Source organism: Colius striatus, chromosome W, assembly GCF_028858725.1.
Source record: "Colius striatus isolate bColStr4 chromosome W, bColStr4.1.hap1, whole genome shotgun sequence".
Classification (NCBI taxonomy): Eukaryota; Metazoa; Chordata; class Aves; order Coliiformes; family Coliidae; genus Colius; species Colius striatus.
The window spans coordinates 19883258-19898981 of NC_084789.1; the positions used below are offsets into that span (position 1 = coordinate 19883258).

General features: G+C 57.9%; 1 protein-coding gene across 1 annotated transcript; it reads right to left on the reverse strand.

Annotated features, from left to right (window-relative positions):
- Positions 1-2060: 2060 nt before the first annotated feature.
- Positions 2061-5049, reverse strand: LOC133628392 (transcription factor Sp6-like). The gene is made up of 2 exons (XM_062016531.1): positions 5035-5049; positions 2061-3183 (listed from the first exon to the last, which is right to left on the reverse strand). The coding sequence occupies exon 2, from the start codon at positions 3142-3144 to the stop codon at positions 2080-2082; it is 1065 nt and encodes a 354-aa protein (XP_061872515.1). The 5' UTR covers positions 3145-3183; positions 5035-5049; the 3' UTR covers positions 2061-2079.
- Between the last annotated feature and the right edge of the window lie 10675 nt (positions 5050-15724).

The following is a 15724-nucleotide window of genomic DNA, read 5'->3' on the forward strand; positions in this document are numbered from 1 at the left end:
GTAGTGGCCATGCCGGGGCTGAGGACGTGTCCCCACGGACCCCCAAAGTGAGACTTCACCTCGTGCTGGGCTTCTCCAGCTCCACGGCTCATCCCTGGCCCTATGGCATGGTGGGGCTGCCATCGGCCCCTTGCACACCGATGGGGACAGGGATGGGGACGAGGACGGGGGGATGGGACCCTGCGAAGGGTCCTACCCCTCCCATCCGTAAGGCCACAGCTTCAGCCCGAGACGTCCCACTCTGCCCGAGTGGCAAAGCCTGGGTTCACCTTAATAAAATAATAATAATTAAGTAACAATAATAATTAATAATAAATCAATAACACATGAATTATTTGGGGTGCCCTCTGGGCATGGACCCCACTTGACTTCACCTCCACCCCTTTTCCCCCAGATTCCGGGGTGCTCTGAGCCTGGGCAGCCCCCGCAGTCCCAGACACAGCCCCCTCAGGATGAAACCATTCTGGGAGATCGTCCCCCCTCCCCCCCTCCAGGTTCACCCCTCCTCGGATTCCCAACAGTGTGAACAGCTGGCTGTGGGGCAGAGCCAGGGGAGCCTCAAGTGCTCTGAGTAGCCGGTGAACCCCATCCCACTCAATCCCAGCGCTGTCCCCTAGCACCTCTCCCAGGTCCCAGGCTCAGTGTCTCCTTCCATCTCCAAGGAGTTCTGCCAAAATCGGGGGGAGAATAAGACCCAAAAGGTCAAAAAACACAAGTTTTGTGGACCATCAGCCAAGGGTGAAGGGCAGCTATGGAGTTCCCTGGGAAAGGAGGACAATGCCAGGACAGGAAAGATACAGGGTCCCTGGTGGGAGATGTCCCAAAGTGCCCCTGGGAGATACAGGGACCTGGGAAGGGACAGACAGCCTGCAGAGGGACAGGCAGAGATTCCCTGGAGATATGGGATCCAGGGGAGGAATGGTTCCAGGGGGACAGACAGCATGCATGGGGGGACGGTGGGGGGAACCCTGGGGATAGGGAGTCCCTGTAGCACACACAGAGGGGTGGCTGCAGTCTCCAGTGGAGTCCCCAGGGGACAGACAGCATGCCTGGAGGGGGGAGGGATCCGGGGGGTCCTCTGATGTGTGTTTCTGGGGGGGTGGGTAGGACAGCCACAGGGCGCTGTGGGGGGAGGCGGGAGTCGCAGGGCGGTGGGCAGCGCGGCCGTGCCAGGCCGGAGGAATGCGGCAGCCCCAGCTCTCCCGGGCCCGCAGCCGCCCTTTGCGCTTCCCTCCCCGGGCCACAGCGGTGGGTGTGGGAAAGCTGCAAGTATGCGCTTGGGCAACCGCCCGCTGCCGCACCATGCACCCGCTGAGCCCCCCGCCGCCCCTCCCCTCCGGCTCACATTCAAGCAGGACTTTTTTTTTTTTTTTTTTCCCCATTTTAACCTCCATTTGGCCTAAAAAAGAGGTTGCCACCTCCAAGTCCCCATCCAAAGCGGGGTTTCAGGGATATGGGAACCCCGCCAGCCCAGCATCCTCGGGCAGGGCAAGGGGCCATGGGCACTCCTGACCCTCTCTGTGGATGCCAAAACAGGGAGTGAGGTTGACACTGGGGCGGGGGGGAAAGCAAGCCTGGGACACCAAAAGTTGCGGGGGAAACATGGGGAAGGGGCTAGGGAGCTGCAGCCACCCTCCCCTAGCAAAGGCTCCCGGGTTTCTCCTCTCTCCCTTTCTCCTTCTCCTTCCTCCCCTTTGGGATGGACGTGCCTGGGCAGCGCCTGCTTCTTCAGCTCCTGTTGATGTTCCTCCCAAACAGCCCCGTCGCCTGCCAGCAGCCTCCGGGAAAAAAAAGATTTGGGAAGCCAAGGGAGGACGAGGGAGCGGGGAACCGGGGCAGGAGAGCTGTAGGGGGACAAGTGAAACCGCTCTGGGGCAGCTCCAGCGCTCACCAGCCGCCACCAACGCATCAGGGGAAAGGGTCATGTCCCCCCGCCCTTCGCCACCACTTGAGGCACAAGGTGCCAGCCCTGCGCAACCTCCCACGTCCCAACGCCCTTCGGAGACCCGCCCCGAAGTGTGCCCCCCCCGCCGAGGTCCTCCCCACCTCCATCCGTGTCTCCCCCAGGGCTACAGCGGCTCAGTTTGTGGGGGCTGCGTTAGACTCCCTCTTGCCTCCCTTGCTGGCCAACGGGTCCTCGGCGCCCTTGGCCTCGGGTTCGCCCCCGTCCTTGTCCCCCTCGTGCGTCTTCATGTGCTTGCCCAGGTGGTCGCTGCGCATGAAGACACGGCCACAGATGGGGCAGGCGAATTTCTTGGCGTCGGTGTGGGTCTGGAGGTGCCGCTGCAGCTCGTCGGAGCGGGTGAAGCGTTTCCCGCAGAAAAGCCAGTTGCAGACGAAGGGTCGATCGCCGCTGTGCCAGCGCAGATGGGCTTTCAGGTGGGAGGTCTTGGCGTACGCCTTCCCGCAGCCGGGGATGTGGCAGTTGTGTAGGTGCTTGCGTTTCACCCCCTCGGGGCAGGGACCTCCCCTTCCCGCCTCCTGGCAGTTGGGGCAGCGGCACGCCACCTGCCCCCCGCCCCGCGGCACGGCGCGACGAGCACCTTTCGGCCGCCCGCCGCCCTCCGCCTCCGGCCCCCGCGGCTCGGGGAGTCCCTCCAGCACCTTCACTCCCTCCGGTCCCAGGAGGTTCTGGGCGGGGGGGGGCAGCAGGTGGGCAGGGGGGGCGCAGAGTTGGTGCTCCCCCCCGCCGTACCCCCCCAGGGCCGGCGGCAGCCCGGGGTGCCCGGGTGCCTGCAACCCCCCACCTTGCCCCCAGCTGGCTCCGGCGTGGAGGTCCCACCAGTTGACACCCCCTTCCTCATCGGGGGGGCCGGGATGGGGAGGCCGAAACCAGGGCTCGTAGGGATGCGCCATGTCCGGGGCGGCCGGCAGCAGCTTGGCGTAGGCGCCGGAGCCGTCGGCGGGCAGCTCTAACCGAGAGGGGCCATGAGGATCGTAGGTGCCGGGAGCGGCGAAGGCAGAGGCATCGGGTCCCGCCAGCGGCAGCTCCGGGGGCGGCAGCGGGGAGAAGTCGGTGGCTCCCGCAGCGGTGCTGCCGTGGGGCTGGAAGGGCTGCAGCGGCTGCAGGTCAAGGTGGGTCGGGGAGGCGCGGGGCGCGTCGGAGGGCTGCGTCCCCAGGGAGCCGCAGATCGCTGTCAGCATTGCCGGGCGCGGGGCGGAGGCGCAGACAGACCTGCAGGGCTGAGGGGCGAGGAGGAGGGAGGAGAAGAGCTGTGAGGAGGGCAACAACTCCTAATCCCCCTGCCCCTGCGAACGCTGGCACGGGGAAAGGTTTGGCACTGGCGACAGCCCAAATACCAATTCCCGTCCCGCACCGGTATGGTGCCACCGTGTCACGGGTGGCAGCGTCCCCAGCACCCACCCCCCCGCCACGCGCGATTTGGGGGACACCCCTACCCCGCCAAGGGAGTTTCTCTGCTCCTCAGCTCGGTGTGACACCGGGACAGTGGCATCAGGCAGGGAAGGCATCCCTTAGCACCCACCTTCTGCCCCTGTGTACCCCGTGCCAGACCTGGTGCTGGTAGGTCACGTCTGGAGCCCAAAGGTGTTGGTGCCTAATTAAAAAAATCTGAGGAAACCGACAGCATCTGCCTCATCATCTCCCTGACCGTGGGTCCCCAAGGGGATGGGAGGGGAGTCCCCAAGACTGTGCCCCGACGTGGGGAGACACGGCACCCGTGAGGACACCCCGGCTCTCCTGTGTCCCAGCCAGGCTGGGAAATCACCGCCTCATCTCTGCTCCTGCCCTAAGCCACCGGCCCAGATGGGAGCTGTTGGCACTGCACAGGGCCCCCGCCTCTGGGGACGGAGGGAACCTGACAGGAACGTCCCCTAACCCCCTAATCCCAACGGGAGGAGAAAGGATTTTCCATGGGGTCCCGGGCAGACCCGGCATGGCCATGGTGAGCTCCAAGCAGCGACAGTCTCTGCTCTCACAGCGCATTCCACTCCTAAACGTCCCCCTCGGCTCAGCGGTCCCACTGGGACTGAGCTTCCCCGCCCCCCACCACGGACACCAAGACGCACAGCCGGTCGCACTCCCTCCACCGCGGCTACACCCTTCCCAGCCCCGAAGTCAGGGAATGGGCCGGAGGAACTGGGACGGACCCCCTTCTCCGGGCCCCTGCCCTGACGGCTACCCCAGCCAAGCGTGGAGTCTCCTGGGAGCGTTTTTTCCGTTCGAGAATGACGACGAAAATCCCCAAGGGCCCCCAGCGTCCCCCTCCTTAGTGGGGCTCGACGACGCGCTGGCCATTTCACCGCAGGGAAACTGAGGCAGTGGCGAGTGATGCATCCCCATGAGTCACGGTCCCGGCTGGGCCGAGGCGGCTCTGCCCATCTCCCAGCCCCGGCCGGTGCCTCACTCGCGGCCGGACCGGGCGGGCAGCGCTGCCCGCAGCCCTGGCTCCGGCCTAGCCAGGATCAGGGAGACCCGACGGGTGGCTGGGGGAACGACGGTGAGGGCCGAGGACGTGGATTTGGAGTGATGCTGCGGGTTTGGGGGAGATGCCCTGGGGTTGGGGCGATGCCGCCGTCTCGCCTCACTCGCCCCACCTCCCGGCCCACAGCAACGCTCCCCGGGGCCGGAACGAAACTCCCCGGGGCTTTGTTGGGGCGGGGGCGGAGAGGGGGTGGGGGACACAGCCGCGGTTGCGGCGCAATCCCCGCCTCGCACCCAGGCTCGGCACCGACGGGGGCTCAGCCCCACAGGAGGGGGTTTCGTGCTGGAAATTGGCGGGGGTCAGGGGGGCCACACGACAGAAGGGCGTCACGGAAGGTGGAGGGGCCGAGAGCCTTGGGTCTCAGTGGCCGGTGGACGCGCCGGGGCGGCAAGCAAAGACTTGCCGCGGCTGGGCTGGGCCGGGCCGGGCCGGCGGGGCCGGCGGCAGCGCGATCCCAGCGCCGGGACGGGAGGTGGCCGAGGCACCCTGAGCCCGCCGGGGTCCTCGCCGGAGGTCCCCGCGCCGCCCACCCTCCCGCCGCCCCGGCCGTCGCGGAGATGAAGGCGAGCGGCACCGAGGCGGTACGTACGGGTCTAGTGGCAGCGAGCTCCTGGCGGCTCCGTCCTCATCGGCGTGGCAAGGGCGCTGGCTCCCGAGGGACCCGCGAGGTTCCCCAAGGACCGGGCACCCACCGAGCCGGGCGAGCAGGAATGGCTGGATCTCAGCCCGACTCCCGGTTCTTCCCTCCTCCCCACCGGTCCAGCTCCACCCCTCCTTGGCCCAGGTGATGTAGAGCCCTGGCCCCGCTGCTCGACGGGAGACGGCTCCTGGTCCCAGGATCTGGAGAGAGGTAGGGGATGAGCAGTTCGCAGCAGACACCGCAAACAAGGGGGGCAATTAAAGAAGAAAGAAACAACCGCCTCCCTCCCACGCCCGTGGCCGCCCTTCTCCTGCTAACACACCCCCGGGACCCCCGGGCACTTTGCTGAGCCCAACCTGCCTTGTCTCCCCCCCGGGGGTGGCACACAAGTGGCCATCTACTCCTGTCCCCAGGGATGTCCTCCACCCAGGTGAGGGACTCTGTGCCCCCCTATTGCAGCTTCTGATAGTGCCATGGGGTAAATGTGATGGGGATGGACACAGAGGATGAGGTTTGGAGCCAGAGCTGGACACGCAGAGGAGGGGAAAGGATGCTGGTGGCGGGACTTATGGTGACCCAGATGGATTTGAGGCAGCCCAAAAGGATCCAGGAGGTCCCCTCTGAGCCTATTCTCACTCCACTCAGGGTGTCCAGCCTTCCTGGCTCCCATGTCCCCACCGCTGAGGCTGCCAGACCAGGGGGCTGCCAGGAGGGAGAAGCCTTAGGAACTGCCAGACGACAAACTGCTGCCAGAGGAGCCACTTAATCACCAGGGTGTCGTGTCCCAATTTCCACAGCCAAAATCTCCCAGCCTGGCCCGGGGCTGGCTCCTGGTGGCCACAACCCCACAGAGACCCTCATGGCCCTGGGGGAAAGCCCACCTCACTACAAAGCCCATGGGAAAATGTGCTAGTGCCTGGGTAGAGCCAGGCCCCTGGCCGGCAGCCCTGATGTGGCGTGCTGGCACGTGGGAGCCCACATCTCCCTGGTGTGCCTGCCAAGCGCCCGGCCAGGCGGAGGGCACAGGGAACTCCTTCGCCCTGGGAAAACTCTCCTGGTTTTCATCATCCCAGGGATGACTCCACCGCCGCCATCACCGAAATGCAGCTGCCTGTGGGCTGAGCACGGCCCCACACGGCTTGGCCACGCACCAGGATGGGGACCATGGGGTGGGGAACCCCAAGATGAGCAGGGGAAGTGCAGGCAGTGGGGTGAGCTGCTGATGGTGGGGCTTGGCTGCTCACAGGTGGTGGGGAACACAGCTCTGGCACTCAACTGCTTTGTAGGGCACTGGCAGGATATTGGGGGACCTCAGTGCCAGGGTCTTGCTGCCTCTCCTCTGCCTGTGTGAGAGATGCCAGAGGCCATTCCCATGGCTGTGGGGAAGGGGAGTGCTCCAGCTCAGGGACATCCAAGCACTGCTCAGGCCAGAGTGGTGGCCCTGGGCTCCCCAGCTGCCTTCCAGACACCATATTGCGGCCACCAGCAGCTCTCTGGGGTAGGCAGCAGTTTGCAGACTTTGCATGTACATCTCCAGGCATGGCCAGACCAATCTCCAGCCCAATCCCAATCCCCATCCTGGCTGTGCTGCCACAGGAAGCAGGGACCCTATGGCGGGGATGCCAGCCCAGATGTCCCCCTGTCTCCAGCTCCTCCTCACCTGCCAGGAAGGATGTGCCTTCCACTGAGTGCCGTGCACATGGGGAACATCCCACATCGCTTGGCTCCAAGGTCTCCTCCCAGTCTCTCCAGAGCCAAAGCACTGGTGGTGTGAGACTGGTGATGTGGAAGGGAGATGGGTCCCTGGCTGGGGATCCCAGGTGCTGGCTGCCATGGCTCCTCTCCCACTAGTTCCCAGTGTGGTCCCTCCCACTGCCAGCCCTGAGCCATGGAGGGACTACAGGGAAGGAGCACATGGGACATAGTGTGCCTCCTCTGGGGAGAGGGATGAGGACGTGGGGAGCTCTTGACCTGCTCATGCCACCAGTGCACCACTGCTCCTTGGCTCAGGGAAGGAGCTGCTGGGACAAAGCTAGAGGCAGTGAGGGGTTGCGAGCCTTAGGTTGGATGGGGCAGTAGCACAGGGCTGTGGGGACAGTGGAGATGGGGGTCTGGGAGTATCAGGGCTCCTGAAGCAGAGCTGGAGCCCCAGCTGGGATCACACATGGGGAGGAAATAATTCATAGAAGCATAGAATCATAGAATGGTAGGAGTTGGAAGGGACCTTTAGAGATCATCTAGTCCAACTCCCCTGCAGAAGCAGGTTCACCTAGATCAGGTCACATAGGAACATGTCCAGGTGGGTCTTGAAGACCTCCAAGGAAGGAGCTTCCACAACCTCTCTGGGCAGCCTGTACCACTGCTCCGTCACCCTCACAGTGAAATAGTTTTTTCTTATATTTAAGTGGAACTTTTTGTGTTCCAGCTTCATCTCATTACCCCTTGTCCTGTTACTAACTACTATAAAAAAGAGGGATGTCCCAACCTACTGACACCCACCCTTTAGATATTTATAAATGTTAATAAGATCACCCCTCAATCTCCTCTTCTCCAGACTAAACAGCCCCAGGTCCTGCAGCCTTTCCTCATATGAAAGATGTTCCAGTCCCCTGATCATCTTGGTGGCCCTGCGCTAGCCTCTCTCCAGAAGTTCTCTGTCCCTCTTGAGCTGAGGAGCCCAGAACTGGATACAGGACTCCAGATAAGGCCTCACCAGGGCAGAGTAGAGAGGGAGAAGAACCTCCCTTGACCTGCTGCCCACACTCTTCTTGATGCATCCCAGGATGCCATTGGCCTTCTTGGCCACGAGGGCACGTTGCTGGCTCATATTCTGTTTATTATCAACCAGCACTCCCAGGTCTCTCTCTGCAGAGCTGCTCTCCAGCAGGTCAATCCCCCAGCCCGTCCTGGTGCAGGGGGTTGTTCCTTCCCAGATGAAGGACTCTGCACTTGTCCTTGTGGAACCTCATGAGGTTCCTCTCTGCCCAACTCTCAAGCTGGTCAAGATCCTGCTGAATGGCAGCACAGCCTCTGGTGAATCAGCCAGTCCTCCCAGTTTGGTGCCATCAGGGAACTTGCTGAGGGTACTCTCTGTCCCCTCATCCAGGTGGTTGATGAAGATGTTGAACAAGACTGGCCCCAGAAACGATCCCTGTGGAACTCCACTGGCCACAGGCCTCCAACTCGACTCTGTGCCATTGATCACCACCCTCTGGGCTCTGTCATTCAGCCAGCTCTCGATCCACCTCACTGTCCACTCATCCAAGTCACATTGCTTGAGCTTTCTGATGAGGATGTTATGGGAGACAGTGCTTGAAGCCAAGGTAGATGACATCTTCTGCTCTCCCCTCATCTAGCCGTCCAGTTATGCACATAGAAGGCATCAGGTTGGTCAAACAGGATCTCCCCTTGGTGAAGCCATGTTGACTGCCCCTGATAACCATCTTATCCTTCATATGTTCAGTGATAACATTCAGGATGAGTTGTTCCATCACCTTTCCATGGATGGAGGTGATGCTGACGGGCCTGTAGTTTCCTGGGTCGTCCTTCCTGCCCTTTTTGAAGGCTGGAGTGACATTGGCCTTTCTCCAGTCCTCAGGCACCTCACCTGTCCTCCATGATTGTTCCAAAATGATAGAGAGAGGCTTAGCAACCACATCAGCCAGCTCTCTCAGCACTCTAGGCTGGAGGATTCCGGGAGGGCATCTCCATGCCACCAAGTGTCTGAAACTCTGAGCAGTTCCTTGAAATTACAGAGCCTATTTGCATCAATTACAAGGCAAGAGGCAAATGCTTGTGATCCCTCCCCATTGCTCAGGCAGCGGCTGCTCCAGTCAGTTGGCTGTGATGTGGGGCTGGGACACTCAGGCTGGGACACTCAGGCTGGGGAGCACTGAGGAGTGTCTGGGGGCTCCTGAGTCCTGCATAGAGTTGGGGTGGGGGCAGGAGGGGTCGATGCTCCCCAAAATTGCCACCAGGACCCCAGTGCAAGGTGGGCAGGAGGCAGCAGCTTCGCTCCACATCTTCAGCCCTTGTGCCACCACTGCCCCCAAAGATGGGCACAGCCTGGCCCTGCCCAGGGGAGACATGACCCTTGCTGTGCCTGGACGGGCAAGCAGGGCTGGCAAGGAGCACAGAGTAATGCTGGGCTGAGGGGGGACAGCCTTACAGCACATGGGGGTTTGAGACACCCCTGTCCCCAAGGGGAAATAGGGGGGGGAAGGGATGGAGGGACAGAGGGATGGAGGAGGAGATGATGCACCTCCTGGTCCGGGGCAGACCAGGAGGATGGAGGGACTGAGGAGGAGGGATGTCCCCCTTATGCCCCAGGATGGCCGAGTGATGGCTGAGGCCCCTCCCAGCCCCGGGGCACGGCACTTCAAACGGGGAACGGAGGGAACAGCAATTTCCCCTACTGCCATAAAATAAATTGATGTCTAGGGGGACGGGTAGTGGGGCCGGCTCGGCACTGGGAGTGTGTGCGGGGTGAGGGTGTGTGTGTGCATCACGTCCACGCGTGTGCCCACGTGCGCGGGGGGGCTGCGGGTCCCCGGCGCTGCCCCAAGTCCCTGCGTGTGTGCACGTCTGTATGCGTGTGCACCCGCTAGGCAGCATTCACCCACGCGCGTGGGTGCTGAGCTCCACGGAGCTGTCTCGCGACGAGTTACCCGGCGGGGTGTTGCCCTGGGAGGGAGTCTGCAGCGGCTGCCACGGGGCTGCGCCGTCTGGGTTGCCCTGGCCCCGAGGGGAGCCCCGGGAGTGCCTGCGGGGCGTCAGACGAAGAGCTGAAGCACCCAAATCCTCCCCTGAGGTTTTGGGAATGTTGCTCCCGGCCTCACACCCAGACAGGGGGGTGACGCTGGGCTGATGCTGAACCCTCTGTGAGGTGCAACTGGGGGTGCTGATGGGAGACAAGGGAGGGGACCCCGAGCCTGATGGAGCTGGCACAGTGGGATCGATGCCGAGTGGATTGGGCACCAGAGTGGGCCTGAGTGCTCACAGCCCCATGGGGTGGTCACTGTCCCCATTGGGGTGTCACAGCCCTATTCCACCCTTAGCTGAGCATCCAGAGCCCAGTCTCTCTGGGGTCTCTGAGCCCAGCTAGTACCAGTGGGACCTCCACCACCCCTAGCACGGGATCCCAAATCCCACCGTGCCCACACCAGGAGGGCACAGCCCCCGTCACTCCTACAACTACAAAAGCAAATGGGAAAGGGGGGGAGGAATCATTTGTCCTCATCCTTAAGTCGTGCCATCACCGGGGTGAGGATGCAGTCCCGTGCCAGTTGCCGTGCCCCCAGTTACTGCTACTGCTGTGTCCACGGGAGCACCACGGCTGGCACAGGACTGTCTGCCTGGTCTCCGGGGACAAGCTGAAGGCAGGGCACCTGCCTGTCTGGCAGAGATATCTATCGCGATGGGCTTCCCCTGCCCACGGTGCGTGCCCCGAGGGAACGTTTCTCACCGGGAGCAGGAATTACTGTCGGGACTCGACCTCTCTGCGACGTGGCGACGGAGCTGCCGGTTCGGTGGAGTTTGAAATACAGCTTTTAATTAGTCCCGTGTAATCTCCTCTGCCTATCTGCACCCAACTGGCCCGGCTGTCAGTCACCGGTGTGGGGAAACCTGCCTGGCTCGGAGGTGGGGAGAGCCCGGCACTGCCACCGGGGGCGGGCACGCGGCTGCACCGGGGACATGTGGCTGCACCGGCAATGGGGACACTGGGCTGTACTGGGGACGTGGGCAATAGGCTGTACTGGGGATGGGGACATATGGCTGCATCATGGATAGGACACTAGGCTGCACCAGGGACAGGGCACACGGATGCCCTGGGGGCCTGTGGCTGCATTGGGGATGGGACATGTGGCTGTGCTGAGGACGGAGACACATGACTGCATCATGGATGTGACACAGGGTTGCACTGAGGACACGTGGCTGCACTGACGATGGGGCATGACTTGTACACGGGCTGTATTGGGGATGGAACATGCAGCTGCATTAGTGACAGGGACACCTGGCTGCATCATGGATGGGACATGAGGCTGCACTGGGGACAGAGGTAGTTTGCTACATGAGAAGGGACACATGACTGTGCCAGGGACAGGGACATACAGTGCCACTGAGGACAAGGACATATGGCTGCAGCAGTGTGGGAACAAAGAACTGGTAATTGGCAAAAAAACGTAAACAGACCTTCAGAGTATGAGACTGATTGTGGGCAAATGAAGTAATGTTACAGAATGCCTGGTTGCGAGTGTGAGAAGCAGCAGCATGAGTGGAAAACAGGCAAAGCCTGAAGGTCAGCAGGATGTAAAAACAAAAACAATAAATTGGGGGCTTGCATGCAGCATGACAGCACTTCCTCATGGCAGTGCTCCCCCTTCAGCAATCTGAGTGGGTTTGATGTGTTTCAGTGTGTCGCCCCAATCCTGGCTGGCCCGAGACTGGCAGGTGGTCCCTGTGTGAGGTGAAACAGGCAGCAGCGTGCTCGTATGCCAAAGAGGAATGACGTCTGGACCAAAACATTTTTTCTCTGCACTTGGTGAATAACAGACAGCAGTGCCTGCCTATAGGAAGTTATCAGCATACGTAAGTTCAGAAGGGGCTTTCTTTTCTTTTTCTTTTCTTTTTCTTTTCTTTTTCTTTTCTTTTTCTTTTCTTTTTCTTTTCTTTTTCTTTTCTTTTTCTTTTCTTTTTCTTTTCTTTTTCTTTTCTTTTTCTTTTCTTGTCTCTTTTTCCCCCTAACTCTCCCCCTCCCTCCCGCAGGGCCCTCAGCAGAGCCAGTGCTCCAGGCCCTCAGCACCTGCCAAACAGCAGCTCCCAGCTGGGCCCCCCAGCACGCAGCTTGTCCATGCCAACCCCCCAACCTCCCACCACTGCCAACTCTGGTCTTTCCACCATTCTCTTTCTCTCTCTCTTAAATCATGGGATCCGGCCTTTCAAAGGAACAAAAGTTGTATATGCAAGCTTTAAAGCAGCCACTGCAGGCTGCTCACTGTTCCGTAACAGATGATCAGTTGCATGAGTTGTTGCACTGTATTCAGAGATATTGTACATGGTTCCCGGCAGAAGGGAGCGTACATTTAGCATTACGGTACAAGATGGGGCAGGAGTTTAAAATTAAAAAGGAGCTGGGGCTTGCAGCTTCTACCTCACTTGTGTTATGTGGCAACTGATTTATAGGGCTTTACAGTCTCTGGCAGGAGAGATAACAGAATCCTTTGAGATCCCATCTCAGCAAGAGAAAGAAGTAACACCCAGTGTCCCCCTGAGAGAAACAAGCTGGGGTGCAAAGGGTAAAGATGATGAATTACAATCTGATCCCCCAGATTATTCAGCCCCCTCCCCACACAGTGAAGCTGAGCAGCTACAGCTTCATGTGCCTTGCACCCCGCCCCAACCTGAACCCCCCCTCCTGAGGCATCCCTGGTAGAAGTCCAGGGAAAAGGGTCTGTTTTAGAGGCATGTTTTAGGGAAGCATTAAATAATGGGGACCCTGTGGCATTTGCAGTGATTTTAAAATCCCAACAGCCGCAACACAAGTCCCCGCCGTATGCAGTTTTTTAAGAGCTGCGGAAAAGTATTAATGAGAAGGGGCTTCAGAACCTGTTTACAGCAGGTATATTGGAGGGAATCTCTAGCAGATATCAATTGGTCCCGTGGGACTGGCAAGCACTTATAAAAACAGTGTTAACACCAGCACAGTATTGTATTTGGAGGATTGAGTATGTAGATCTGTGTACTCAGCAAGCCATAGAAAATTTGACTGACGACACACCGATAGGTTATGAGATGCCAGTATTTTACATATATTCCCTCTCCTGGACACTGGAGCTGAAGTTACTGTATTGCACAGTGATATTTATAATAAAAAGCTGTATCACAGATATGTGGATTGGAGGGAAGTTCAACCCCGCCCTCCAAGCTAAGGTTGCCTTAACACTAGGAAATGCTATGCCATTTACTGCTATGGTGCTAATTGCTCCAATTAAGGAGTGTATTTGGAGTACTGATGTGTTGGCAGGACACATGGTTGAAACTTTAAATGGTCATTTTTTTTCTTCGGGACTTCCCAGGCAGCATTTGCCATTCGATCTCTAACTGTCCTGTGTGGATTCCCAAAGTGGGATCCGGTTGTGCTGCCCGTGCCTACCAAGGTGGTAACTGTAAATCAATTTTGTATTCCAGGAGCAGAAGAGGAAATTTCCCAAACCATTCAGGTACCTCAAGAATCAAGAATTGTTAGGGAAACTGTGACTGCTTTTAACAACCCCATTTGGCCTGTCCAAAAACCAGATGGCACTTGGAGAATGACTGTAGGTTATACAAAATTGAATAAAGTTACTTCCCCTCCCTCTTGCAGTTAGGCTATTGGACACAGTAACTCTTAGAGAAAAGATAAAAAATCAGCAAAAATGTACAGCCTTGGAAGGTGGTGACAGATCTTGCTAAACCTGTCTTTTCTATAGTTGCTTCAGAAAAGCAAAGACCAGTTTGCCTTTACCTTTGCGAAGATTCATATAGTAAACCCTGAGAATGCCATATGGTTCTGTACCTCAACTTCTCTTAGTTTACATCCTTTGCTGATATCAGACTCTCGAGTTCTTGTATTTCAGATACCTTTGACAAACACCTGTGTCTGATCTAGAGAAGACAGTATTGGAACAATATTACTGATATCGTGAACCCAACATGAAAGTGAAGCCCAATCTGAAAGAGTGAAGCCACAGCTCTCCAGTGTGTGGACAATTACCCCACATCAGGTTACCAAACCCAAACTAATATTAGCTGAAGGAGCTGGTTGCTCCAGTGTATGTATTACTGAAAGATTATACTCCCCTTTTCCTCTTTTATCACAGGATGGCTCATTGTGCTTTATAGTCTGTGCTACAAGCACATACACTGTACATATTTCTGCAAGATCAGTATGGCAATATTTAACTCAGCCTCCACTGTAACTAATTAATCTGCCTTTTACATTGAAGGAGGTTCAGATCTTTTAACAACGTGTTTCACTGGTATGCCAACCCCGGTAGAAAAACAGAAATTCAGGACAGAACTTCTGAAGGTCTTATAGACACAGGAGCAGATGTTTCTGTGAGCATACATCATCTGAGCTTGCCCGGACTGTCAGCAGACCAGGGGTACCCACCCTGTCAATGCAGTGAATCCAGGAAAAAGGTCATGCTGTTTTCTAGTGGCGAAGGCCATTACAGATCAGCCTGACTTAATCCTCTCCAAGGGTAACTTGGGAGGATGAGAACTTCCAACCTCTACCATTCTGTGATTCTGTCATTCCTGAGCTAATGGGCAGTGAAACAGATGTGATAACATCTGTGGGAAACTAGATGTTCCTGCTAGCCCTACAGAGATGTAAGTTCAACAACAAGATGACGGACAGTCATTGACTTTATTCTCTAAAAGTCCAGCCCCATTTCTTTGGGGTGAGAGGATTTCTGTATACTCTCTTTTGGAGTGTGTCTGAAAATTTTCCCCCCTTTAGCAGAGCTGCCTCTTAAGGGTACCCTCTTTGACATGATTGAATAACATCATTCTCTCTAAAATAAAGGCCAAATCATGGCTGATTGTGATGATCTCCATGAAAATGAAGCTACAAAACAAAGAAGGGGGAAATGTGGGAATAAAGAACTGGTAAATGGCAAAAAATGTAAACCAACCTTCAGAGTATGAGACTGATTGCTGGTGAATGAGATAATGTTATAGAATGCCTGGTTGCGAGTGTGAGAAGCAGCAGCGTGAGAGTGGAAAACAGGCAAAGCCTGAAGGTCAGCAGGATGCAAAAGCAAAAACAGGTATTATGTAACTTTGACAATAAATTGGGGGCTTGCATACAGCAGAGCAGCACTTGCTCATGGCAATGCCCTCCATTCAGCAATCCTGGTGGATTTGGTGTTGTTCAGCACATCTCCCCAATCCCAACTGGCCCAAGACCGGCAGCTGCCTCCTCACACAGTCTCCTGCCTGTCCGGGCACAGTCACCCGGAGCTGCTGGTGCCTCTCAGTCCTGCCATTGCCCTCCATGGGTTGCAGGGGCACAGCTGTGTTCTCGTCATGTGTTGCAGAGGGGTCTCCAGTCTGTCGTTCCTCCTTCCTTCCTCCTTCTCTGACTGTGAGGTCCACATGGTTGCCTCCATCTTGTACCACTCTTACACCTCCTGCACTTCAAATTCCCATCCTTAAATAGTGCTGGCAGAGGTGCCAGATTGGCCCAGCAGGGCCAGAGGTGGGTCTGAACCCCAGAGCCAGGGGAAAGTCCGAGAACTCTTCACTGGGCCTGCGCTGCAGCCCTCTCCCTCTGTTACGAAGCAAAAATGGCTCCTCACAAACCATGACAATGGATAAATATTAACCTAGATCCACTGCGTAGCTCCGCACCATCGGGATTTATTTTCTCCAAGCTTGGAGAGGCAGCTGCAGGAGACAGGGAGCGGTGCCAGCCCAGCCACCCCCAAACAAGCAGGCTGAGGGTCAGGGTCCCACAGCCCTGGGGAGAGATGAGGTGCGTCTGTGGCAACACACGCAATCATCAACACCAGTAACACGGTTCAAGCTGCAATTAAATACGGTTTTGCACAGACTAGTGACATGATTCAATAAATTACTGCGCAGAGGGAGCACG

What these genes read in the sequence shown, in the direction of transcription:
- LOC133628392 (XM_062016531.1), bottom strand. Translation starts at nt 3,144, where the DNA reads ATGCTGACAGCGATCTGCGGCTCCCTGGGGACGCAGCCCTCCGACGCG.